Source organism: Thunnus albacares, chromosome 13 (assembly GCF_914725855.1).
Source record: "Thunnus albacares chromosome 13, fThuAlb1.1, whole genome shotgun sequence".
NCBI lineage: Eukaryota > Metazoa > Chordata > Actinopteri > Scombriformes > Scombridae > Thunnus > Thunnus albacares.
The window spans coordinates 14934521-14960941 of NC_058118.1; the positions used below are offsets into that span (position 1 = coordinate 14934521).

The following is a 26421-nucleotide window of genomic DNA, read 5'->3' on the forward strand; positions in this document are numbered from 1 at the left end:
ACTTCTCCCATCACACAAAACCTGGAAGCTCGTCAGAGGAACTGTTAAATCTCCTGCTCTGATATCAGCCTGTATGTAAGGACAGGGAGAGAGTAAGGGGCATTACAACTTGAAGTATAAAACCTTGACTGCTGCTTTCCTGTTTTCTGTCTGTAGCTGAAGATCACTGCTCAAAAAGGCCAAAGTAATGACCCTCGCTGTTAGACGTATAAAATAAGTTTCTCAGCAACTGTTTAGCTAATACTGGGAGGCCTTGTTCAGGTGAAGCTTGCCAAGTGGAAGTAGGCCAGCTTCTAAACTTATAACAGTTCAGTCAAAGAAAGACAAGTTTTAACATTTCTTTCAACTCTAAGCACATTATGGAGATGACGTAATTCAAGATAACGCTGAAATATGAGGCTCAGAATTAGTGGAAATCTTGGCTGAGTGAAAAGAGGATTTAGTGATGGATTTGGGAAAATACTGTATATAGCAGGTATTCTCTGGGTGAGTGGCTGCCACGATGATATCTCAACTTTAAACATTTTATTTCAGACATAATTTCCGTTTGGATGTGGAACATTATGTGTGAGTTCATTCTGCAAAGCTCCCGGGATGCACCGTCGCTCAGAGCTCCTAATAACAATGCCCTTTTTCCTGCTCTGTCATCCCTTGTTCTATTTATCCTCATGTTCTATCACCAAAATAGTCCAAAAGCTGCACACGTCCACAAAACCCACATAAACAATGCACATGTAAAAGCATCGCAAAAGCTAAAAAAGCTGCCGGTCCGGAGGAAACCACACATAACCAACAGGAAATATGGTGCCAACACCCAACAAATGGAAGTACAGATTTTTTTTTTTCTTCTGTTGGCAGAGCAAAATCAGTTCTCCCAGAGATTTACATTCAATACATCTTATCCCTATATGCTTAACTCTTGGACCCCTTTTAGTGACATCTGCAGAAATGCACAACGTAGAAGCTTTGAAAGAACAGCCAAAGTCATTGGGCTGGTGTGTGGTTGCATGGAAGGCAGATTGGACTCGGAGTAAAGGAGGCTATAGTAATCTCCCTAAGAATACCCTGCAGGCACAGATGAGATGAAACATACAACTGTATTTGTTGCAAGCAGCAAAGGAGGGCATTGAAGAAGGAATAAAAGACAGACAAAAGCCAGTGAAGGGGGCTGTAGTGTCACCATTTCAATGTAACTTTTGTCTGGGATTTTTAAAATGTGGCATTCTCCAAGAGGGATTTCTCTCATGAAGATAAAACTTTCAATTGAACATAAAAAAAAATATCTTATAACGTACTTTTCCCACAAGAGTCCCCCTTGAATGAAATCCTCATCAAAGGCAGGCAGTGCTATTTTGATATTTTGGCCATGAGAGAGGAAGGTTTGATTGAGTCACCACGCTTTCCTCTCTTAGCTCAGAGTCACTGGTCTGTAGAGCTGTGACCTCATCCCATCCTGCTACACAGGAAAGGTGGATCAGATGGCTGGGGCTGACACCTGCGTGGACACGAGGTCATACAGTGTAAAGTTGAAAGAGAAAGAGAGGGAGAATAAGTGTCAGAAATAAGAAAGTTAATGTATGCGCCGTGCTGCAGATATGAACTTGTGTTTCAGGAAAGAGACTGAATCCAGTGAGATGAAGTGATAAACGTTGAATGAAATAAGACATGGTGGAAATAGACACATTAAGCTCTTTCTTGGGATGAAGCTGCCAGGATATACGGAACTAGGATATTGTGTTACTTGCCAGCCAAGGAATCATTTCATATTTTCCAGAGGATTTTCTCTCAGAGGAAGAATACTTGTTATGTTACAGTTTTCTTTCAAGTGTTGAAATCTAAAAATTAGTTTCAGTCCACTGCACATGCAAACATGCCAATTTGGTTAATTTACTGCTTTGATTCACATCAGAGGCGTCGCAGTCCTGCGGTCAATCGAGTGTGTGTGTGTGTTTGTATAGGAGAGGAGAGAAAAGCCCCGCCAGTAAGACCAACCATACAGCCAACATAGACAGGCCCCTCCATTAGCTTCTAACGATGCATTTCCAAATGACCTCACAGCTACTAGTTGTAAACTGCACACCACCATGTCACACTTATTTCTGCGTTGTGTTCATGAAATCCAAGATAATCAAAATCAGTATAGAATAGCAGATGATTAAACAGCCAGATTAAGTCATTTCTGCTGGGATTCTGGGAATTTACAGTTCTTTGACTGCTGGTTTAATCAGTTCCGGTATGAATGCTTGGAATAAATACTATAAAGGCTTATCTAAGGTTTGACATAAGATAAATTGGGAGGTGTGTGAGAGGTTTTGAAATGTGGAGCGGGGTTATCATGGTCAGGCTTTGGATTTTGAGGTTAGAGGGAGGAACTGACAAAGAGAATAGACACAGGAGCCTAATAAATCCTTTGACCATACTCCACGTTTTTTGATGTATGCATGTACGTACGTGTGTGTGTATGTGTGTTTGTGCTTAATGTAGAGGCAGAGAGAGATTTTACATTTCTAAAAGGGTGTGCAGCAGTGATATAAATCTTGCACTCCATCTCCTCCATCGTGGGGAGCCTCACCAAAAGTGTCACTCCTCAGCCATCTGCTCCTGATTAAAGCTGTGTAATTGCAACTCTGTGGCAAGTGTTCACAGAACAAGATCGATGCAGTCACATACTCGAACACATGCGATACTTTTGCACAGACACACACATACACACACACACACACACACACACACACACACACACGGACAAATGTAGACTCTAAGGACAAGGACAGAGAGGAAATGTGAGCTGTGGAGTTCTAAAGGGACTCTGGGGACTAGTTTCAACAGAAAAAGATGTATTTATTGGTTTGTTTATCTATCATTCATTCATTTTAGTTGTGGTGTCTGCTGAGACAAATATATTCATTTCATTTTTCAAACCATTTTCAAATAGACTGACATGGGTCTTTAAAAAAACACTTACTATTTCCAAACTAATCAGGACTTTGTGCCTTTTACGCTGTCAGGTCTTGCCTCCTAACAGTCCTTTTCACATGCAGCAAATATTTCCAAATGCATGTACTGTCCTCATAACTCACATCCAACAGGGGCAAGGCATAATCACCTGATGGATCCTTTTCTATCTCTGCTATAAATTGCATCTTTCATGTTAACCCTTTGGTATGTTTTCTGAGAAATGCAAGCGTATCTGGGGCCCAGCGTTCAGTCAGGAGGTGAGAACCAAAGGGTGAAAATAAGTTGGATGGATAATGGATGAAATGGTAATCTTATCTAACAGATGTCATCATCCTGAGAAGTAATGTTAAACTTGCTATGATAAAAAAAACCAGGATCATGATATTTATGATGCTGATTGTCAATGAGAATTACATAGTTGGTTTCTTTCTTAGAGAGAAAGAGAAAGAATTTTACAATTCAGAAAATGAACTCAGTTTAAATTATTGGGTTTTAGAAAAGAATATCTTCATGGCTTTAAATAGCTCAGCGGATGAAATTATACTAACAGCAGACTTTTTTTAAAAAGTGGAAAAAGTGGAATTTTCCAAACAATGTGCCAAACAAATTCAAGTCAGATTGCTATTTTCTGCTGTGATTGTCACTGTGAATGTCCCCACTGCTGCTAAATTTATGATGCTTATATAGGAAACCAAGAATGTTTTGTACTCTGTAATTAAAGGAATTTCAATTGTAGGGAGGTAGGCTAGAATACAGACTACACCAAAAAAATCTTCCCAATTACAGTAAGAGAATAAATATTATTAGTTCTTGTATGTTGACACGTTTAATTTTAGGAGAACAGCATGTATAACAGCCCCTAAAATCAGTCTTTAGCTTACTTGTTCCGTTGCAGAAGTTGCATGTGACACTAATTCTGCCATGACTGCAGGCTCGGTCCTCAATTGCCCACTTTCACAATTAAGGTAAACAGTTTGTTTTTTATAGATCATTGCTTTTTGCATTCAGTTTTTGATGTTAAATGGGTCTCTCAAGAGTTAAATCATGGTCATCAGGTCACGGTCAATGTGGTAAATGTACACACTTAGCAGTAAAAGTGTAAATGTACCATTTCCTCCTGCTGACTGCTACATACACACTCAAAGGGCAGACAGGCTCCCAAAGCGAGAGGGGATGAATTGATTGCTGCTCACTGGTTCCATCAGCCACCGCTCCTCCTGTACACACCTCCTCCCCGTGTTCACACCTCCCACATCCACACCATCTCTCCCTCCTCCGCATCTCCTCCCGCTTGCTCTGCTTCAGTGATGCAGGTGGAGGCTTGACCTAAAATCTGGGGTGATGAATGACTCCCATCTTGCTGATGCTAGCAGTCCATGTGTGTGTGTGTGTGTGTGGGTGTGTCTGAACCTCAGCCCTGCCCCGTCTGCTGCTATTCCTCTCTCAGGTTGAGCATTTATATCCAGATATCTAAAACCTTATGCATAGTTAAGCATAGGCTATCATTGATTTGTCAAAATTTAATTTGCCTGTATTTGCCTATTTAAGTTTTGTCATATCACAGTATTAAAACCCCCTATATAAAAATAAAATTGGGACTATGTCGTAAAATGTGCGGTTGACAAACTTTTTGCATAAACATACATGATTATGGCCATTTATATACAAATTTCATGCAACATTAAGCCATATGCTTTGTTTTCGGTACCACATACTTGAAATCTGAATGATAAATAGGCTACAAAGGCATTAATTTGTATAAAAATCAGACAAAACACATATTTTAAGTTCGGACTTACAGCCACACATCCAAAATTATTTCATTAAAAACATTCTTGCTCTTACCATTCTCTAGTAAATATAAAATATTGAAATAAAATACAAATTTTCTTCAGTGTTTTTAGTGATTCTGTGATATTAGCAGGGTGTCCCTATAAATCGTCATCAATCATATCATAATTTTAAGTCTTCACTTAAGGGGAGAACAGAAATTATGCTTTTTTAATGAGTCATTTTTATGCATAATGTGCCAAGCTGAGCTAAACTGCTGTTTGATGCTGCATATGTGCGCTCCTTTGTCTCACCGACTACTTCCACTGAACGGAGCTTGGGGGCACCAAAGTCTGCTCTCCAATCTCCTCTCTCCGCTCACTCCCTACCGTATTCCACAGCCTCCCTCTATTTCGTCCCCCCTTTTGTGTAGCTACCCGAATAAATTAGCAGCCCAAGTCTGTGAGGGGAGGAGGAGGAGGAGGAGGAGGAGGAGGAGGGCATGGAGAAGAGTAGGGGGGCTGGGCCTTGTGGCGGAGGAGTCGGCTTTCAGTCTGTGAGGTGCACGGTCCCCTGAAGCGGCTCCGTCTCAGCAGCACATACACACACACGCACACGCGCGCACACATACACACACACACACACACACACACACACCGTGTCTGAGTGACTGGATGCTGAGAGAGAGAGAGAGAGAGAGAGAGAGGGGAGAGAAACGTTTACGATTAGCGATAGACCGGGTAGAGCACTGCAGGGCTACAGACGGCTCCTTTTCTGCAGCAAAAACCCGTAGCCAGCTGATCCAAACGCGCTCACCTGACAAGGGGAACGGAGACGCAAGAATATTCTTCACTGGAGGAGTAACGCAAGATACCGGTCCAGTGGATTAGACTATCTGTGGAATTGGCTCAACTGTCATTTTTTGTGGATATTATGTAAAAAAAAAAAAAAAAAAAGAAGAAGAAAAAAAAACAACAACCAAAAAACAGTCCAGCTGGCCAGCACGGCTCCATTCAAGATTTTGTCCCGGTGGATTGTCTGTAGTTGGGGAATTGGAAACCCGTTTGTATAGGCCTACTAATCAGGTTTTTGGAGAGGATATCCAGAGCGCACATCCAGAGCTGCGGAGTGGGTCAGATGAATGTAAGTGACAGCTCCTTCATCCTCATCCTATGTGTGCTTATTGATACATCTGATCAGTAAGGGATAAAGGTGCAGAAATAAGCTGGGTGGAAGCTTCTGGTGCTCCGTCTAGAGGGGTGCACCCAAGCATCTGCACCTTGCATGCATGAGCTGGTAGCTGGTCAGGCTACTGTGATGTGGGGGGTGGGGGGGTGGGGGGGATCAGAGAGACGCGCTACAATAGTAGATCAGTGGATCATGGTGATGCAGCATATTGATTATTGATCTCCATTCACGGCCAAACCAGCTAAACAGCCAGAATGGAAAAAAGAAATGAGTGGAGACCCCTTTTAAATAACTATATGCTAAACATGAAAGGGATCCATATGAAGGTTATAGTCTAATAGGCCAGAATTGAGGCTTTTTATGTTTTATGGAACAATTTAATAACGGTAAGTCAGTGGTTTCTTCCCCAGGGCTGCCAACTTAGAGCTAATACACTTTGTTTTGGAGGGAGGACAGAACCACTTAATGGGAAACACAATGAAGTGCACATAGTGGGCCAGCATACTTTGGAATATTTCCTGACGAGACCAGTATTAGTGTGACAGTGCAGGGCTGTAGAAAAACTAAAAGATGTGGCTAGTGGAGAGAACACGCAGTACTGCGGTGTACCTTTGAGCAAGGCACTTAGATCATTAGCTACAGCGGGGCCTGCTTTGCTGATGGTGGTGTAGGTTTCCTCTTTGCTGTATGATTATAACAGAACCAAAAGATCGCAGAGGGTCTTTCCAAATAGAAAATAGAGACAGTGTAACTCCTTAAACGTACTGAAATCAGGAGTCTAAGAGGATAGTTTTGCTTTACAGCAAATAGATTTGGACATAATTATATTCTATTTCGAACATGAGGTGTATTTATAGTAGCTATTTATGTCTGTATATGTTTACATGGCCAAAAGCTAAAAATGGGCATGTATAAGCACCTAACCACAATAGTTATTCTAGTCATATCTGGTGTCCACTGGCATCCACAGCTCCTGGTTTTCTGCTGTAAGGAGGGATACAGATCTTTGCATTATTACACTATCCACTTACACGGTCCCGTTTGCTCCAGCACGGCAGTATACTGGCCTCAGCCTCTGGTCTGCCTACAACCAGTGAGGGTTTGGTTTCTTGCAGAGTGATTAGGCGTGCAGCAAGACATTTTCTAACAGGAACCATATGGATATCTGTTGGTGCGGCTGCAACCAAGTAGAGCCTATGTTTGTACAAACAACTTATGATTACTTGCATCAGCTGCTTAGAGGAACAGGTTCTCTTTTACAGGAGCAGGACTGGAAAAAAAACCCAAGATACTTTTCACAGTTGTGGCAATTAAGACATTTCAAGGGAGTCTTGGATTAATCCATGAAGTCATCATGAAAAGTTTCAGAGGATAGAATGAGTGGCCTTCCAATGTTGAATGAAGGCTAGGACTTAATGTTTTTTAGGTGCTCACTTTTTCCCTGACCTCCCTGTGAAAGATGTTTTTTATTCATGTTCTTTTAATTATCAAGGTCTGTGATCCTGAATGTTACTGTTTCCATCACTACTTGTGTTTTTTGTCTATTACAAGCATGTCAAGGCAGAGAGGTCTATTCATTCAGTTCAGTATCAAGTCTTTTTGTGGAGCTTATCAACAAAGTAAACAGTTATTCATTAATTTTATTTGTAAGGGACCATGTATAGTGTTAAACATAGATGTTACCATTTAATGTACTGTACCAGAGTGAGTTTTTAGCTAATTTTCAGCTGCAGTCCCTTCAGCAGGTCACAACTAATACATATAACAGCACAAACAGTACAAAGCAAAAAACACATACGACACATAATACAAAGGAACACACGATAGCACATCACATACACCCACATTATCAACTAGAAATGATAAATGTAAGCTCGTCAAATTGAAAGCAAAACTGTTTGTGTTCATGAGAAGACCATGAGATAAAATGTAGAGTCAGTGGTTACAGAGCTGAGTAGCTTTTAGCAGACTTTTTAAATTTGGTTTTAAAAGTACTGATGGAGCTGCAGCTCTTCATGTTGTCAGGTAGGGTGTTCCACTGAGTTGTAGCTTTCACAGAGAGTGCTGAAAATGGTACAGTACAATCTCTTATAGAGAATTTTCTTGAGGATTTTATAGAATTCACTGAATGAAAATACACAGTCACATAACGGAGGAGGTGCCAACCTATTTAAAGTTTTATAAACCAGGAACAAATTTGAATATGATCTAAAATTCTCAAAGTTCAGTAAATTGTATTTTTTTCACTATCTTACAGTGATGATAATACATTGGCTTTCTCTCCAGAGTTTTTAAAGTTTGTGTATATAAGGACTCTAGAGGTTTTACGGCTGTTTCTCCAGCCTGCCCCCAACATGTAATGCAATAGGACATATGGGAAAATATCATAGCATGCATAAATATCTTGCAATTCATGTGGTTGTGTGCAGCTGAATGTGTAGAGGATGATACTGACTCTGCCAGGGTCAGGGGTTTAATTCTCCTCAGGGCTGTGCTCAAAATACATGCACTTCATAGCATCATACATGCAATTCAGCATCTGCTGAGAGACATTAAATTACATTTTTTAGGGGAGATGACTGGATGGCACCTATCATCCTCAAACCCCCCATCCCCTTCATTGTATATTGGATTATTTGGGGTGCCTATTGGAGGCATCATGTCATCCCACATGACTTGGCTTCTGCCTCTTGAATCTTGAAGTCTTACGTGTGCAGCAGGGTCCAGTCTGGCATGCAGTCAAATATTTGTAAATCCACGCTTTAAACTTCCATCAATTTGTCAGTTTTCAAGATGAAATGTAATACCACCACAGTCTTTACGGATCTTTTTTGTTTATTATGATGGTATTACTTTAGGGAAAGTACAAGTTGAGGCTTTTATTCTTTTGCAAATTTCAAGCAATTTTGAGAGTTTACTTTAAACTCTGGAGATATACAGTGTAATCAAATTACACATTTGCCACCCACATTGTCATTGAAATCCTGCTTGTACTGTATGCACTGTTGTCCTCTTTGTGGGTCTCATAAAACCCACATAAGAAGAAAAAAAAAATCATTTTAACCCCCCTCTCACCAAATTAAGTGTTAAAAATATGAAATACATAGACAGTGCATGTAAAATATTGCATAGAAAACTATAGGGAGTGAAGGCTTTTGAGTAGTATCTGCTTCTGCTCATCAACTCAAATCATGGGGTGACAGAAAAAAAACAAAACAAAACAAAAAAAACCCAGAGAGCATCCTTCCACTCAAATGTTGCAACTCAAACAAAAATTGTATCCCAGATCTGTTTCTTCCTGGGTTTTGTTTTTTATGCATGGGAAGTCAGTGAGTACAAATATCGGAAAGTGACTCACAGGCTCCTTCTCCCACTTTCTGCTTGTCTCTCTCTATCTCTCTCTCTCTCTATCTCTCTCTCACACACACACGCAAGGATACACACAACATACATTCCCCCACAAGCCTAATCTTACCTCACTCAATTATGTGCCTAACTGTGACCTGTACCCCAGCCCAACACCAAATCCTAACTCTTAACATCAAATCCTATAAATGCTAAATTAGCTCCTTTTAAAAACAAGGAGAGGCAAAATAACCATTTGTCCTCACAACTATAGAAATACATCACACACACACACACTTACCATGGTGTTGAATGGGCAGCAGATGACAGCCAACAAAAAACTGAAGTAACATAAATAAGATTGTTTTCCTCTTCCCTGGCTCCACAAGTAGCTAGTGGAAATATTTACTCTCTGTCTTTCACTCACTACACGCTGATGATGCTCGGGGTCTGTGTTGGTGTTTTTATTTACCCGCTTAGACATAACATAAACCAAAAGACTCAATATTTAGATGATATCATGTAATTTCAGTTTATCAGGCAGCATGTGAACTGTAACCAGCGTTAAGCTGCAGTATTGCGTGAGGAAAGAGCTTCGGTTTCCTGGAAAGTCGCTTCTCTTTGCATTATCCATCCACGAGAAGACAGGGCAGTTATTAATAGTTTTACTAGTAGAGTCAGAAAATAAGATTCCCATTGATAAGGAATCTCCTTTTGCTTATTGCTCCACATTTCATTAACTTAACCCCCCGGGGGGACCTCTTGGTTGCCATGGCAGCTACGATCACTAAGTCTGCCATCTTGCTGTGATTATAATCGTGAAATTCAATTACACCATTGCACAATTTGAGTTGTGTGTGTGTGTGCTTAAGTGTAGGGAAAGTGGTATCGCAGTGATGTTAAAATCCAGCTGTTTCAGTGTCATGACTGCATTACACTGGTTTAAAACTATGTAGCAGAACTTTCAGTATAGTGGTGCATTGGTGGAAATGTTTCAGTAAGTATGAGAAAAAAACGTGCACCAAGTTGTAATTTCATCATTTTTATTTTAGCTGACCACCCACAGAAAATGAATTCCCAGTTTCCAAGCAGTTACCACTCTGTTAACTCCTCATTCTTGTTGCTACAATTTGGGAGATAATTTTTATGAAATATGAGGTTCTACTGACTAATATTTTGCAGGTTGAAGCACTCAAGGTGGAACTTTTTTGGGAATCTAAAAAAATCATAATGTGTGGTTGTAGAAAAGGATTGTATCTTAAATAAAGTCTAGCACAGTAAATCAAACCCTGATACATAATCGCACACAGTCATTCCTCATCTCTGCGCAGAGATTTCATTGAGGTCAGCCGTCTTCTGTGCTATTGGAGAAAAAGGTACCGGCATTGTACTTTTTACAGCTCGGACTGAAGCAGTTTTTGTGAAAGTGTATTGTATTCTTTCCCCCCCCGAAGACCCCACCTTCCTCCATGCAGTATGAAGACCTGTCTATCTGCTGCTCTGGAGAAGATATTAATGTATGACTGAGTCAGCCAATCAAAGGAAATGACTGGACTCTCCTGTCAAAAGTGGAGTGATTGACTAGCTGGAGCTTTGAGACGGTGCAATTCCATTTTTGTTTGTTCTGAGGCCCAGTTCTGAAGTAACTGCCTTTATCGTTATTCATGGTCTTTGTCCAGGCAGTAGGGCTCAATCAGGTCAACTGAATAGGAAAGACTACAGGCACTGGCCAAATTATTAAAAAAAAAACATGTTTCCGCCGCAGGACAGTAGGTGCCGTCCGCAAAGCTGTAGGAAGTCTGATTTTGATTTTGAACTAGCTCAGCTGCCCTTTAAAAATACCAAGTTTCAAATGTCATGATTTGCTACAGTGCAATTTTCAAATTTGACAACAAACGTTGATCCAAACTGGCCAGCGTAGCCAGGCCAGTCTGTAGCTGGCTCGTGTTTAGGATCTGGGATAATGACTGCTGGGAATTGGTTGTTATATTCCTGGAGGAAGCTGCAGATGGAAGTCCTCTAAATCCCGGTGTTGTCTCGAGTTTCCCCGTCCTGCGTTTCACCGCCGTGGGTTGGACCTGTGACACTGGCTCCCGAGTGCCAAAGTGTGCCTACACCGTTGGAACTCTGGGTTTCTTGTTATGGCAGAAAACGAATGGAAGAAGTGTCTCCGTTTCCGTGCACGCACGTGGGCAAGCAAGTGTGTGGCCTTAAGATATACATGTGAGGGTGATAGAGATATCTAGAGATATATTTCATTAAATGATTAATCATCAGTCAATAAAATGCCAAAAACTAGTGAAAAATACTCCTCATAACTTCCCAAATCTTCATTTGGTGCGACCAACTGTCCAAAGCCCAATTACAAGCGTATAAAACACAGCAAATCTTCACATTTGACACACGAGAACCAACAGATGTTTGGCATATCTGCTTGAGGGGACGACTGGTGCAGGCATATATAGAGTAGAGTATACTGTATGCACACATGTGTCCGAATAAGGTGATGTATTAATTTTATCAGTAACATGAAGAGATAAATGTGGGAATGGTTCTGAGCAAAGATGAATGAAATGTGGTAACTGCTGCCCATCTGGGTGCTTGATGGATGAGAAGTGTCTAAGCTGTGAGGCAAGCCGACTGAGTAGAGACAGGAAGAGAGAGCCTGTCTGTGTAGTGTCTCATGTGTTTTTAATGAAGTAAGTGAGATGATCTGAGCTTCTGGTAACTTCAAACACTCGCAGCGAGCTGAGAGCTGCATGTAGGGCAGCACAGCTCAGGTGGTGCAACGTGTTATGCAAGTTAAGGGATTCAGAGACTGGATATGTGTGGGTGGTGATGAGGGGGGGGGGTTTGGCTTGAAAAAAGTTCTTTTTTCGTTTCTTGATATCTTTGATATCTTAGAAATTGAAAGGAGTAACCTAAAAGAATATCAAAGATGTCATTCTGTGTTGTTTTCAATTGCTGTTTCTGTCTGAGAATCAAGGCACCACTGATCAATTCATACTCATCCATCACATATCTGGCTTTTTATCAGGATTTCTCTTTTGATCATTATTAACCAATCAGCACTGATGGCTGTTTAACACCGCTGAGCAAATTAAAACAAAGACAGACAGACTTAATTCCCCAGGCTTACCGCAAGAAATATAACGGCGTAACATGATACAAAGGCATTCTCTTGCTGAACAGCTGTCGCCGCGCCACTAACCAGGGAGTAGATTCGGAATTTAATAACTAATAAGCCAAGGCACTCTTCCATATTGTGAGTGAGAGATGTATAATTACAGATTTAGATACTTTCCCAGATCTACCAGCCTTAGAAGAATAACCAAAGTCCCAGTCTCTCCCAGTGAAATAATACCCATAATGCTTCTCTTAGGAAGATACTATACTGACCCCTTTTGATGGAAAACTCTTCAGCAAATAATTTTATCACTTTTATTAATATTTATGTGTTTTCTTAAACAATAACATGATGTGGTATGACTTTGTGCCTTATTATATCATTGATTGGGATGCCCAAAGCGATTAAAAATGTGTGCTCGCCTATGTGTGTGTGTGTGTGTGTGTTTGAATTACAAAATGGATCTTTGGTTTCCCTTCTCCTGACTGTGTTTTGGCTATCAGCTGAGTGTTTTGTCTTTGTACTTTTCCTCTGTTAGTTCATTAATGAATGCTGTGATTCTTCTGATGTGATGTTGTGTGTGTTGTGTAGTCATCACACTGTGGGGACAAATGTCTGTTTATACTGCCAATGTGGGGACTCACTTCCCATATGGTTAGAAAGAAATCAGTCCCCACAAAGTTAAACATTGATTTAAAATTTTTTTAGGCTGAGACTTGGTGAGGGTTGGGGTTAAGCATTTAAGGTTAAGGTAGCCCTCCTGGGAGTTGATGTAAGTCAATACACTGTTCTTACAAGTGTGTGTTGGTATCAGTGCTACACAATCATCCACAGAAATCCAACAAGTCATTTGGTAAATATTGCAATTGAAATCTTAATTGCAGTATAATCAACTCTAGAGTGGAATGTGATTATTGCATTTATCATGATTCAAGCACCAGGCATACACCGCAGCACACACTCACACATGCACATTGTCTAATAATACCACTATTAGCAAAATCCTGCAAAAAAAACAACCGATAGATAAGCATATCCATGTGTGTGTGCGATGCATACCGCACGTTGTAGCACAATGTGAAGCCAAATGGAGCTATTAAGTGCCTGTTTGTACGTTTTAGTACCTTCCACATTCAACACCGATAAGAATATTTCCTGATGTTTAATTACTTCCAGTCAATGTTCTGTTTTTCACTACAGATGATTGAAATGGTGTTATTTCACAGATTGATCTCAAAAGTTATAAGGGTATTTATCTCAGTTTCACTAGCAAGGTAATAATGTTTGACAGAGAGTCATGGACATGGTTCAGCTCGTCAGCTCGCCCGTATGGGATGTTAAACATGTTCTGATGGGGAGGGGTGATGACTGATGGTAGATGGCAGCTGCAGCTTCACCTTCAGGGACATCTCCGCACACCATCCTTTTTTGTTTTTTTGGCTCAGTTCTTCTACTTTTTGTTTTGTTTTATCATCTCACTCTTTCTTGCCCTTGTGTGTTTTGAATTTCTCCCCTCTCTTTCCTTATCTATCTAGATTTATTTTAAAGGCACAAAGGCACACACACATAGCAAACACACAAAACTCACAGCGCATTCACTTTGCAGCATGACCTTGCAGGTTAAGAGGTTAGTGAATCACCTCTCGCTGTCTTTCCACTTGCTCTGCTGCTTCACCGATGGTTCAAAGGGTACGTTATTTATGTGTGTGCATGTGGGTCTGTGTATATGTATGTGTGTGTGTGTGTGTGTGTGTGTGTGTGTCAGCGCTCACTCAGACTGAGTTTTACTTACTCGTGTTTCTGCCTCTGACACAATGCCAGTATTTTTTGGGGGAAATCCAGGATCAAACTTTTCGTCCTCATCCCTCATCTCTCATCTCTCTCACTGTATCATTCTTTTTCTCCTTCTGGCTTGTCGGGCAGTAGAATCTAGGACGTTTTGTCACAGGGGACCTTGTGCAGTTTGTAAGTGTGTCTTACTGTGTTCTAGCTTGCCAGCCTTTGTTTGAATAAATAAACAAATCTTGAGTCATCACACCAACTTTGAATTGTCATGCTGCTGCTGCTGCTGCTGCAACAACAGAGATCTTCAGCAGTTGTTTTTCCCCCAGTTAATATCCCCATGGAGTCGAGTAGGAATGTTAGTGGAGAGAAGAACAATTCAAATGCAACATACATATCTTAAAGTTCTGTTTCAGCCGTATGGTGAATTGAGAATGATTTAAAACCTTGTAATAGTGCCACAGAACAGATTAGTCAAATATAGTGCATAGGTTTATACTTACCACTTACCTTACGCACTTGATTCTTTTTATTTTTTACTGTTGATGGTTTTCTTACATATTAAGACGAAAATTTACTATTTCTATTAAATAATAACGTAAATAGCACTGACCCAGAAATGAGGGCACAATGCACATCCAGGCTTGGCCTTTTATGGCGTAAAGTAAAGCAAAACTTTTAAAAAACAATTCAGAAGTTAAACCTAATTTTCCTCGCATCGTTTCACATCCAAATGAGAGTATGAAGCCAAACTATGAAAAATTATCTCACTTTCCAAATACTTTCGGATTGGAACAAAAATTCCTTGATCAAAGCTGGTGTCTTCTATTTTATTCTTTTCTATACTACTCTTCAGCAGAACAAAGATTGAAAACAAACTTGATCCTCAATCTCTCGGCCGCAGTACGGCTCCTGGCACAGATGCGCTCTCTCACTGTGAACTGACTTGTCTTCGTAATGACGTGCCTCCCCTCCCCCCCTCACCCTCTGCAGCCTCAATGATGTCACTGACATCGACATTTATGTAGGAAATAAGTAATAAAATAAAACTCCAGAGCGACATTTCATGGACAGGATTAAAAACAAGGGCCTTCTCAGACTTGAGGTAAACTAAGAAAAATGTTACAGCTTGGTCTCTATCTACAGTGAAATGCCAAAGTTTGTAAACACTGACATAGAACAAGAAAAAATAAGATAGAAATCAAAAGATGTACTGTAAGAAATGGTCAGATTTGAAAAACAATGTATTAAAAGACACGTGATGATAGATCAACTGGATGAGATTTGAACTTCAGGTCAGCTTTACCAACTTCTCTTTCACCTTCCCTTTTTTACAATATTTATTGGTGGCTGGATTAATTGTCACTCTGTATCAGATCAACACAACTGAGCTACAGGGAAGAGTAGCCGAGGAATTGACTCTCACTTCATCATAATTAATTCAAACTTACCCACATAGATTCAACCAGTCTTACAGATTTGCTTTTACAGGTTGTGAGAGCTTTTATGGCTGCAGGCTTCCCTCCAGTGAGATAACCCAGTTGTGCGACATGGTCATGAACACTCTCAGCGCGTAGTAGTATTAATATTGATTGTGCTTTGGTACAGCACGTGCATGTATATTTCAGTGTGTGTGTAATTGTCCAGACTGTGGTCATCTGGCTGTCTGAGAGCTGTAATACTTTAGAATCACCGGATCGAGGTCGATTCCTTTTTAATTGAGTCGCCTATGGAAATAAATTGAAACTGATATCCTCTTTCAGTGTGGACTCTTAAATAGGCGAAAAAGTAAAAGGGGATCTGAGGGAACATGTGTATGTGCATAAATGGTGACTCAAATACACACACACACACACACACACATGCTCACAGTACTAGTGACAGCTGGGGTTGGAAACGGGACGTCTATGTTCAGAGATCCGGGGAAAGGGAACTCAAAGGGAGACAGGGGTCATAGTTGTCATCCCCCTAAACACACACACAACCCAAACGACATGAAAACTGAGATGCAAAGCATTCCTCCATCCTCTACCCCCCCACCACGCCAGACTCTCCGCCCTCTCTCCCTCCCTCCCTCTTCTCACAAAGCTTTTTTACCACTGTAGACCGCTGCAGCCTGTTTCACCACAACCTGGCCTAACCTTTCATTCTCTGTGATTTAAAGATTTGATGTTGTTCCAGCCACCCTGTAATTGTACACTTGCTGAAAAAGAAAACCTTTTACACCTCAAATACAACAATCCAGTATCTTAACACCACATAGTGCGTGACATGGGTTGCATGAAAGCTGTTGCAAGATGTGAAGACTCCCATAAATATGACTTTATTATGACTTTTTTGAGTATGCAACATGAAGGTTGTATCCAGTGTCTTGCTTCATTTTGACAGTGTTTCCATATTTTCTTTCCCCTGTCTGACTTTACTGTCAATCACAGGGTCTGGCCAATGTTTGTTCTGGGTGACACAGAAGCAGTTACAGTTGCTGGAAGTGTCTTCAGGCAATTCCAGACCTCTTAACCACTGAGGATGCAACCAGCATGTCCATGTGCTGTTCCATCAAAGCACAGGTTGCACTAGAGGCGGTCTGGAGTGGCCATTTTTTACTTCGAACTTTGTGACTTTGAGCCCTGTTTAGCTTGGCCACGGGTAGCGATGGCGTGCCCAACTAGATCTGCTAAATCCATTAGAGGGGATGGACGGAGGGATGGAGGAGGGGTGGCCGTGGGAGGGATAGGGAGATATAGAGGCCTGTTTGGAATTGGCACTGCATGAGGAAAAGCTATTCCTCACAACTGAGATAAACACACTCACACACATCCTCATACACATACTGTACTGCTTCAAACAGTCACATCCTATAGAAAACACTGGTTTTCTATTATATGGTAACAGCACTTAAGAGTGGAGGCCCATGTATTTGAGGCTTTGAGGCTTGTGCACAGCAAAGGCAGATTATGGGGGTGCAATGCCAGATATAATGTGGCTGAGACTGCATGGAGCCCTCCGGGTCTGCCCTGCCTGTCAATGTGGTCGCACAGAGATGATGTCACTGCTCGCCTGCACACATGTTCTGCAGGCATGCAAAAACACAGACATGGAATCAACCAGGCAGACAAAGTTGTTGTTTGCTGTATTTTACATATTTTATGAACAATTTTTGAATTTTAGTTGAATTTAGAGAGATTCTTGATTCTCAGGAACTACTAGAAACATAGTTTATCATAATTGCTAGAATGTTTTAAAGAGAGCCACTAGAGGGAGTGAATCAGGTGGTTGTCTTTTACTCAACTGGCCATCTGTTAAAGCCAGTATCCTTTCAGCATGAGCTATATTTTAGCCCTTGCTCTCCCCATTCCTCATCAGCCTATGTTTTCCAGGGTAAACACAAGTGTATTAGAGTGCACGTCAAAGGGGAGATGATGTCATGGGCCGACCGCTCATTAACTGTGACAGATTGCAGCCGTGCGATCTGTTCATCAATATAACCTTTCACTGACGCTAAACTGAAGCAATGAGGGAGAGAGGACGTAAAAAGACACAAATAGTGAACGAACTCATGCACATTTTGGACATCCAAACCCTTTCTGACTGTATATTTCAATCACAAGTTTCTCCTACACAGTTCAGTGGTCCCCAAAGACAATAAGGCCAGCAAGCCAAAGCAAACTGTAATCACTCCTCAAAATGTAACTTTTTTCAATTGTGTCTTGGATCCACTCTTTCCATCTGTCTGCTTTGTTCTTCTTCTGTTTCTCCCTCATGTTCTCAATGGTTGCATTATGGTACTGGGGGTTCATTTCGTCAGAGTGGCGTCTCCAAAGACCTGAGCTCTCGCTCTGCGTTTCCCTCTGAGCAGTAGAAGGGCTTCTTTTCATCATCACACCCCTAATTGTCTCACAGACTTCTCCTTTCAACTTCCCACTGTTCCTCTTTTGCTCAGTCTCATAGACACAAACACCCACAAACACAAACAAAACAAAAGAAGGGTGTGTACTGAATGCAGACTGTGCTCAGTCTTAGCTCGGCTTCCCCCTTTGTGTAGGAGTGCAGCAACTGTTCAGGGCGGCCGTCTGGACCAGATGTAGAGGTCAGTGACCATACCAGAGGGGCCAGTATCAGTGTCCCTCTCCATGTCCCAGTGGAGCTATAGACTTTATTAATCTCTCCTCCTCAGAGGCCTCATAAACTACTGCAGGAGGTCAGGGTCAGTAGGAAGTCTGCTGGGATGGATGATTGCAAAACGATTCATTAGATGTGAAATCATGTTTCTTATTTGCTTTATGAGTTGTGTACACTCTAAAAAGTCTTCCAGGAGCCTTAAAAATCTAAAATAACATTTGCTTAATAGAATGAAAGTCACGTCATTTGAATAATGATTTGTGTTACTCAGCCTGAAAGAGGAAAGTCAGTCTATCGTCTTTTTGTATGTGTGATTATGAATGCTTCAATTCAATGTATCTGCAAATACTGTATAATGTATCAGCCGGCAGCAGGCTGGCTTTCTCTCTAGAGGTGAAAGACATTCCTTAAGTTAACTGTCCAGATTATACATGCACTGTGGGAGTGATTGTCTGGGTGAATATGGCTGGCCAGCAAGGGCCAACACCCTCCACTGACAGCTAACCTCCTGTCTGCTACTGGCTCCTTGCCTGCATCACACATTTATAGTTTTGATATTTTGTTTAAAATATTAGCGAATAGTGGCAGGACTCATTCACATTCCAGAGAGTTTAGGTATTACTGTTGTGATCAGTGAAGGAGATTGTTGTAAAGCAGCATCTCTCTGGTCGCAAACTGTGATGAATGAGTTATGTCAGGCCTGGATGGTTCTGCTCATTGCAGGATGTTTTGAAGAGTTATACGCTCAATAAATCTTCCCATATAAATACAAGAGGGATATGCATAAACAGTTGCTCTCATTTTGAACATAATGTAAATATTTGTAGACCTCATCAAGGGGTAAAATGTGCATCTATCTCGTGAGAGTTTAGAGAGGCCATACAAGTTTGCCAGAGCAGTTACGAGTGTATTTCCAAAAATTTTATGGTAGTGTGCGAAAGTATGTGTGTCAAACCTGGGTTAAATACCATTTGCAAATAATTATTGGTGTTTGTTTTGACTTGCTTGAAGTACCAGATGGTGGGGTTTGCTGCAGGATAACTCAGACAGTGTCAGGTGAGCTTTACATTGCCTTTTAAAGTCTTGTGATTGCCTTTCTTGCAATCAATGTGCCATCTGATGAGGCACATCCACCCCTCTGGCAGAGCAAGCAGGTTAAAGCAAACATAAACAGTTTTTAGCAAAAAGCGTTTGACCCTGACTTGGCATGACTTTGTTCATAGTAACAGCATGTGTATCTGTTCATGATTAGATGGAGTCTATGACTGATAAGATTGATTTAGCATTAGCGTGAGGAGGATATACATGAGGAGGATATCTTTATGGATTTGTGCATGATTTAGAGTTTGGGGAACATAAAGGCTCAGCTTACAGTCTTAAATGACTGCTTTTCCCCATAAAGGTCTTGCTGAAGCAGCTATAGACTTACTTTCCCATGCATTCCATGTGTTTGTGCTCGTGTGTAAGCATTTGCTATCATGATCTGTGTTGGATGTAAAAATCTTACAAAGGATCTTGTTGCCCATTTCGGTGTCTTTAATGTGTTTTCCCTTGGGATTTCAGCGTGTGACCACTCTGAAAACTTTAAAATGTTCTCACCCAGTGAATAAAATTTGTTATCCTTCAGATAAATATAGTTTATGATTCTGTCCTCAGTGTGGTTCAAGCCTATGTGGATCCTGGACAGATTCAGACTTCCATTTTCATGCTCTTTCAAATCTTCCTTGATCCAGCTGAAGAGTTCTTTCCAAAATGTTTCATTTTATGGGGAAAAAAAGTTGAAATTCATCAGGCAGTGTCCTTAATACAGGTTCTGGCTTGTAAAAGTGTTAGCACATTGTCATGCAAGGATTTAAGATACATACTCCACTTTGAAAAAAAGAATTTGTTTTCATTTTGTGCTAAGAGAGTAAGTGAACTTCAAGATGTTTTAAAATAGAGAATGAAAAAAAGATGTTTAATTGCTCTATTCACATATTGTGATATATATCTGCACTTGTAGAAATAAGTCTTTCCTCTGGCTGATTTTTCTCTTTCTCTCTCTTTCTTTCTCCAAGGTGTAGCAGAATACAGCCATGCCGATAACAAGTAAAGGGTCAAGACGGAGGGCCTGGGTTGGCGGACCCTCTTTGTGCTCAAGTCTTTGGCGGTGGAAGCAACTTTTTTATTTGTCCATCATCCTTGTTCTTGTTCAGTCTACAACTGTCTTTGGAGCACTGGAACTGCAGCTGGATGAAGAGCAGCCTGCTGGGACCATTGTTGGTGACATTAGTGCTGGGTTACCATCTGGTGAAACTTCAAGTCTTTACTTTATCTCAGACCATGAGGGCAAAGGCGTTGGCAGCGATCTCAACATTGATGAGACCACGGGCATCATTACCACTGCACGCCGTCTGGACCGTGAGGAGAGGGACCATTATAACTTCATCGCTGTGACAATGACGGGAGTCACTATTGAGGTGTCAATCACCATCAACGACATCAATGACCATGCACCTGTGTTCCCCAAAAAGAAAGCTGTTCTTAAGATTCCTGAGCACACAGCTGTGGGGACGAGGTTTTCCCTGGAGCCTGCAACTGATGCAGACAAGGACCAGCTGACCACCCAAGGCTACGCTATTCGAGAGGGCAATGTAGGCCAGGCATTCCGACTGGAGACCAAGAGAGCTGCAAACAAGGTGCTATATCTGGACCTGGTTGTCAATGGATTGCTGGACAGGGAGAAACGTTCGTTGTACACCCTAGTCGTGGAGGCCTTCGATGGGGGCTCACCCAGAAGGATGGGATCCATGACCCTGGAAGTGACTGTGACCGACATCAACGATCACGCACCGGTCTTCAACCAGAGCAGATACCATGCAATTATTTCTGAAAGTCTCCCACAAGGAAGCAGCATCCTACAGGTTAGCTCAAGTGTTCTCACTGTTCTGCTTTCGTTCATGCTTCTATTGATGTCTGTAAATTACTAGTCACAAGGAAAACTTCAATTTCAGTATGTCATTTTCTCATCTTTGCAGGTATTTGCAACAGATGAGGATGAGGGCGATAATGGTCTGGTGCTTTATGAAATCAACCGGCGTCAGAGTGACCCTGACCGATACTTCGTCATGGATATCAAGTCAGGGGTCATCACTCTTAATAGACCCTTGGACTATGAGCATAAAAGGGTCCATGAACTGGTGGTTCAGGCCAAGGATAATGCCAGCCACCCAGAGGTAATATGCAACAATGGCTTGGTTTGAATAGATTTTCACCTGTATTTTATGTCATAACCTTAACCCCCAAATTATGTTTCCTGCTGCTATAGGGCACTGATGTGTACCGTATGCATGGTCATCTTGCAGCACTGACAGCTCAGAAAATAATTCTAGTAATAGTCAAGAGAAAAAAGGAGAAAGTGCAAATAAAATGCAGATAGTATGTTTTTTCTGTAGTGTAATAAAACACACAGTGAAAATAATGATCCCAAGTGGTCCTCTACTATAATATGACACAAAAGGATTTGAGCATGAAATACCACGAATCATGCACTGTTATCTTTTCCCAGGTGACCAACGCATTTGTGACGATCCATGTCCGTGACTACAATGACAACCAGCCCACCATGACCATCATCTTCCTCAGTGAGGACGGTTCTCCGAGGATATCAGAAGGAGCCCAACCAGGCCAGTATGTAGCTCGGATATCTGTCACCGACCCAGACTATGGAGAGTATGCCAACGTGAATGTGTCCCTTGAGGGGGGTGATGGGAAATTTGCTCTTACAACCAAGGACAGCATCATCTACCTAATATATGTAGACCAAGTCTTGGACAGAGAGGAGCGGGATTCGTATGACCTCAGGGTGATGGCCACAGACTCTGGCACGCCTCCCCTCAGGGCGGAGTCATCTTTCACTATCCAGGTAACTGATGTCAATGACAACCCCCCTTTGTTTGACCAGCAGGCCTACAGACAAACCATTCCTGAGGTTGTCTATCCTGGCTCCTTTGTTCTCCAAGTTACTGCCAGGGACAAGGACCAGGGCCCCAATGGGGATGTCCGATATAGCCTCCTCAAGGGCAAAAACTCTCACTCTGATTGGTTTTCCATTGACCCGGTCACAGGGATCATTACCACAGCGACTGCTCTGGATTTCGAATCAGAGCCGGCACCCAGTGTGACCGTTGTTGCGACAGATAGTGGCCGCCCGCCACTGTCATCTACAGCAAAGGTGGACATTGTGCTGCAGGATGTTAATGATAACACACCTGTGTTCTCCAGCAACATCTACAATGCCTCCATCAAGGAGAATACCCCAGCTGGGACCTGCTTCTTAGAGGTAAGAGAAACCCTGAAGAAGAAAATCTTCATTCCAGCCCCCTACCTCCTCTTTCCGTCTCAGTCTTCTTTTACCCTTCTGTCTTCTCCATCTCCATACTATTCTTCTTTATTTTGTAGGGGAACTGCCGTTTTTAATTCTCATGGTACTCAATCTTGCAGCGTGTTGGCCACAACACTATTGTCCTACTTATGCAGCCAAAACCAAGTACTCACTGTCTCCCTTGTCCTCTCATCTCTTTATTCACTCTCTCTTTTCACTCGCACCCTCCCCTTAAGCCCTCTCTGATTACTCCCCTGGCAAAAGCCTGATTTATAGATCAATATAAATGAGTCTGGAAATCAAAGTCGTGTATGAAGTGAAAAGCAGTCTTCTTTCAGAGAACGATAGTGTACTTGAAAGCACTGACATGTTGTGATGTGATTCATAAAAAGTGGGCTATGAGAAGAGAAGCGCAGCTATTCAGTGTGTTCATTTAGAAGGTGAAGATTTATAAAGGAAAGAGAAAAAAGAAACAGAGAAAGACAGGGAGGGAGACTTCACCTGCATTCCTGAAGCTACTGTGAGGAGATTTACTCGGTGCTGGTGTATGTCCTCTCTCTCACCTCAAAGGGTTGCCATGGTAACCAAGCCAGCAGTGTAGGGTGAGCCCCTGGTATCGGTACACTATCTCACAGCAGCTTGGTTGTCTTGCTTTTATCTCAATTCCAGCAGCTCTCATGTATAAGGAGGACCTCTCCTGAGAAATGAAAAAGGATGACTGGCTGTTTGTCTTCCAGTAAGGTCTTAACTTGGCATCATGCACCGTTTAGACCAACTGTTTTTACAGGTTGGTTTTTACCCCTCTGCCATGAAGCGGATGAGGAGAAAAAAAGAAGAGTTTCTGTTTCTCAACATTTTTAAGAAAGCTTTCTGTCTGAACTTAAAAGTACAGCGGTCCTAATAAAAGGCCGTGGACCCAAATACACATACCAATTGAACTGGAACTAGATAAATAGTTGAATTTCAAATTCTTGCAGGTTCCTTTAACATGTATTTGGATAAGATGGCCGGTTGGTATTCTGTGGGGACTGGCGTACGGGCCTGATCCTGAAGGAAGACGGGAAGTAAGGGAATGTAATGAAGACGAGTGAAAAGTGAGATGCAAATGAAATTAAAAGGAGAAAGAGAGACGGACTGAGCTCGTGGATAAAAGTGAAAAGAAAGAAGAAATGTTTATACATACAACCTTAACATGATTAATTTCTTAAGTGTCTTTACAATCATAGATACCGCCTGTCCGTTGCTGATTTATTGAACCCTGTAATTTGCTCTAAATTAGGCTGCTCTGTTGAATTATTATATCCCTCAACCAACGAAATTAACCCCCTGGACCTCGATTCCAGTTGTTGCAACAGTTGTAATCAACTGCTAGTCGTTTTCTAATCCTAGCCGGCAGTTATTCTGGCACTACGTACAGGCATAATCCCATGCCAGACATCACGGGTGGTTTTGCAGTATGCCAGAGTGAGTGAATAAGGCTTGATTTGCTCATTCCGGCACGTTCCTCAAGGCCTGCTCAGACCGAGCCAAGATTCTCCAGGCGAGCGTCTCTCCCCACAGGGGCTGCGATTTGCAGGATAATGGTAGTTGGAGTAAACTTTTTTTCTGGGCCAATGGAATATGTGGCCACTTGGGTAGGACACACACACAAATGATGTTAGACCTGACATCATAGTCTAATGAATGTCTTTGCAGATTTGTTCTGTATTTTCTCCATTTGCCTGCCAATTAACTGTCAAGATTGTGGAGCATTTTGTATTCCACTCGCTCAGGATAGTGACAAAGTGAAGCATTAGGTCAGCTGGTCCAGTAGGCCTCGTTTACATTTTTGTGTGATGTTATTTGGCGTTCGGGTTGAGAGATTTCGTCACGTTCCAGAGTCGAGACGACGGCAGAATGTTCTCAGTATTGTACCAATATTTACAATAGATAACAATCACTATTTGGCTTTTGGAATTATTATAGTGGCCTGGCTGACTGATTCAAATTTTGGACACTTTGTGGAAAAATGGGGGGAAATCAGCAAATGTTAAATATCTAAACAAGGAAATATGTTATCAGAAGAAGTGTAGGAAGGAATGGACACACACACACACATAAGGTAAGGGGCGCTTTCTCTCTCTTTTCTGCCAAAACTAGTCTTCCTGGTTTCCTCATTTCCTCCTCTCTCTTTTCATTCTCTCTCATTATCTCCTTACCTTCTTCCCTATTTGCTCTGTTTCTCTCTCTTTATATCTTTTCCATTATGTCCCTTTTGCTTCCTTTTATTCTCCATTCACACACTCACACATATATAAGTGCAGCAATAGTGTGTAGGAAGCTTCTTATCAGTTCAACCACTATAGTAATCTGTAATGTGCTGTTCTGTTTATGTAGCCGCGACACAAAGGAGTTATTTATTTCTTGGTTTCCCTGCTTTCCTCTTCCCCTACTTCCTTAAAGTATTTCCCAGGCAGGAGAGCTTATGGTGCCTCTATGTGTATGTGTGTGTGTGTGTGTGTGTGTGTGTGTGCACATCCATCTGATTCAGGTTCATATCCTGAGAAGGTAGAGGTCATGAGAAAGGCATCAATTGGGGCTGGTGTTGAAAAGTGACAAGCATTTTTTTTTTTTAAGTGGAGCACTTTCATTCCTTAAAAACTTTTATTTGCATGTTACTTGCTGAAATCATCTGATCTGTGTGATGCCTGTTTGAATGAATGTAATGCCACTGTTGTGATGTGGTTACTTTCAGGCTCTTTTTCTTGGGTAAAATCTGTGTTTTTTAGAGTCTTGTGTGGGTTGTGCCTTGCAGAGTTTCTGTCAAATCCAATCACATGCTCACTTCCAGCATGACCTGAACCCTGGGAAGCCACTGCTGATCTCACAAGCAGTGACACTTTTTCTCTTGTTATGACTCAAATGCGGCACCAACAGACATCAATAGATAGCTCCAAGCTGGAAGAAACAAATAAAAATCAGTCCAAATGGAATAAAATAAAAGGGGCCCTATTAAAGGGGAAAATTCGATAGTTAAGATGGTCGAAGAGAAAAAAACAAGATTGAAAACAACACTGAAAGAACCTGTTTGTGGGCACATACAGTCTATGTGTGTGTATATGTGCATGTGCAAGCCTGTATGTCATACATCTGTGTATGTGTACTTGTGAAAACTGTACAAGCCAAGAACTCACTTTCAGCAGGTGATGCATCTCCCCTGTGATGTTCAGCATGTGGTTTCCTGGTCAAGCCTGTTAAACAACACTCAATCACACAGACAGACACACAGATGTGCTCAGCTGGGAGGTGTCCAAAGAGATGGAGAATGCCTTGTACATGAGAACTGCAATATTGGTGGTGCGCAGTTTTGACAACCTTCTTTACAAACAAAAGAAGGAGAGACAGATGTGCTGAAAGTAAAGAAAAAGTAGGTAGAGATACAGTTCAAACACTTCTAAAAGATTTAAGCCCTTCTAGAGGTTCAGTACATTGCACAATATGAAACAGGCCGATGATTTTGCTGTTTGTTGTGTCAAGTTGTGACAGTATTAAAGGTTTGGAGCGTCAGATGTGCAGATGTCCAGATCTGGACCACATTTTTTGACAGACAGACAGAGTATCTCACATACTGAGCAGACCTTGCGGGCAGCAAGGCGAATAAGAAAAGAAACTCACTCAAGAAAATCTGAGCGTGATGTGAAGGTGACTGAAATAGAGCAAAAACATATAGAGAGGGAGACAGGTTTCTTTTGACAGGTGGAGTTAGTCCTCCAGAACTTCCTGCAAAACC

The 26421-nt window shown here is 41.6% G+C and overlaps 1 protein-coding gene across 1 annotated transcript in view; it reads left to right on the forward strand.

The window, feature by feature from the left end:
• Nucleotides 1-5271: 5271 nt before the first annotated feature.
• LOC122995246 (protocadherin-16-like) overlaps nucleotides 5272-26421 on the forward strand; it is an 85682-nt gene continuing 64532 nt past the window's right edge. Inside the window, exons 1-4 of the mRNA XM_044370313.1 lie at nucleotides 5272-5871; nucleotides 20347-21192; nucleotides 21307-21504; nucleotides 21837-22610. Of these exons, the coding sequence (XP_044226248.1) occupies nucleotides 20365-21192; nucleotides 21307-21504; nucleotides 21837-22610 (1800 nt within the window). The 5' untranslated portion in view covers nucleotides 5272-5871; nucleotides 20347-20364. The remainder of the gene's footprint in view (nucleotides 5872-20346; nucleotides 21193-21306; nucleotides 21505-21836; nucleotides 22611-26421) is intronic.